The sequence below is a fragment of the Empidonax traillii genome, unplaced genomic scaffold, assembly GCF_003031625.1.
Source record: "Empidonax traillii isolate 1590-97213 ecotype Southwest subspecies unplaced genomic scaffold, ASM303162v1 scaffold5183:size8800, whole genome shotgun sequence".
In the NCBI taxonomy this organism is placed as follows: domain Eukaryota; kingdom Metazoa; phylum Chordata; class Aves; order Passeriformes; family Tyrannidae; genus Empidonax; species Empidonax traillii.
The window spans coordinates 1-1,209 of NW_020960376.1; the positions used below are offsets into that span (position 1 = coordinate 1).

The 1,209-nt window shown below is 54.5% G+C and overlaps 1 protein-coding gene across 1 annotated transcript in view; it reads left to right on the plus strand.

Moving 5' to 3' along the window:
- Window positions 1–6: 6 nt before the first annotated feature.
- The window catches only part of LOC114073068 (potassium voltage-gated channel subfamily A member 2), a 7,242-nt gene continuing 6,039 nt past the window's right edge, over window positions 7–1,209 (plus strand). Inside the window, exon 1 of the mRNA XM_027910860.1 lies at window positions 7–1,206. Within this exon, the coding sequence (XP_027766661.1) occupies window positions 157–1,206 (1,050 nt within the window). The 5' untranslated portion in view covers window positions 7–156. The remainder of the gene's footprint in view (window positions 1,207–1,209) is intronic.

Sequence of the window (1,209 nt, forward strand, 5' to 3'; positions counted from 1 at the left end):
TTTTTTTTTGATATCTCATCCCTTCGCCTTTTCATGAGACTCTTCCAACCCTACATACCTGTCCTTCTGCAGGATAGTAGCCCTGCCCTGAACCTGATCCCACCACTGGGCCCTGGGAAGAGCTTAGCACAAGGATTGCTTTGAAAAACCCCCAATATGACAGTTGCCACTGGAGATCCTGCAGATGAAGCTGCAGCTCTTCCCGGTCACCCGCAGGACACGTACAACCCCGAGACCGACCATGAGTGCTGCGAGAGGGTGGTCATCAACATCTCGGGGTTGCGCTTCGAGACGCAGCTCAAGACGCTCGCCCAGTTCCCAGAGACCTTACTAGGGGATCCTAAAAAGAGGATGAGATATTTCGACCCTCTCCGGAACGAGTACTTCTTTGACCGGAACAGACCCAGTTTCGACGCGATTTTGTACTATTACCAGTCCGGTGGGAGGTTGAGGAGGCCGGTTAATGTGCCCTTAGACATCTTCTCGGAAGAGATTCGATTCTACGAACTGGGGGAAGAGGCGATGGAGATGTTCCGAGAGGATGAGGGCTACATCAAAGAGGAGGAGAGGCCGTTGCCCGAGAACGAGTTCCAGAGACAAGTGTGGTTGCTCTTCGAGTACCCCGAGAGCTCGGGCCCTGCCAGGATTATAGCTATTGTCTCCGTCATGGTGATTTTAATCTCCATCGTCAGCTTCTGCCTGGAAACATTGCCCATTTTTCGGGATGAGAACGAAGACATGCACGGCAGCGGGCTGAGCCACCTCCCCTATTCCAACAGCAGCATGGGCTACCAGCAGTCCACCTCCTTCACAGACCCCTTCTTCATCGTGGAGACACTTTGCATCATCTGGTTCTCCTTCGAGTTCCTGGTGAGGTTTTTCGCCTGCCCCAGCAAGGCTGGGTTTTTTACCAACATCATGAACATTATAGACATCGTAGCCATCATCCCCTATTTCATCACCCTGGGGACGGAGCTGGCCGAGAAGCCGGAGGATGGCCAGCAAGGCCAGCAAGCCATGTCCTTGGCCATCCTCCGAGTCATCCGCTTGGTGCGGGTCTTCAGGATCTTCAAGCTCTCCCGGCACTCCAAGGGGCTGCAGATCCTCGGGCAGACTCTCAAGGCCAGCATGCGGGAGCTGGGCCTCTTGATATTCTTCCTCTTCATCGGCGTCATCCTCTTCTCCAGCGCCGTCTACTTCGCCGAGGCC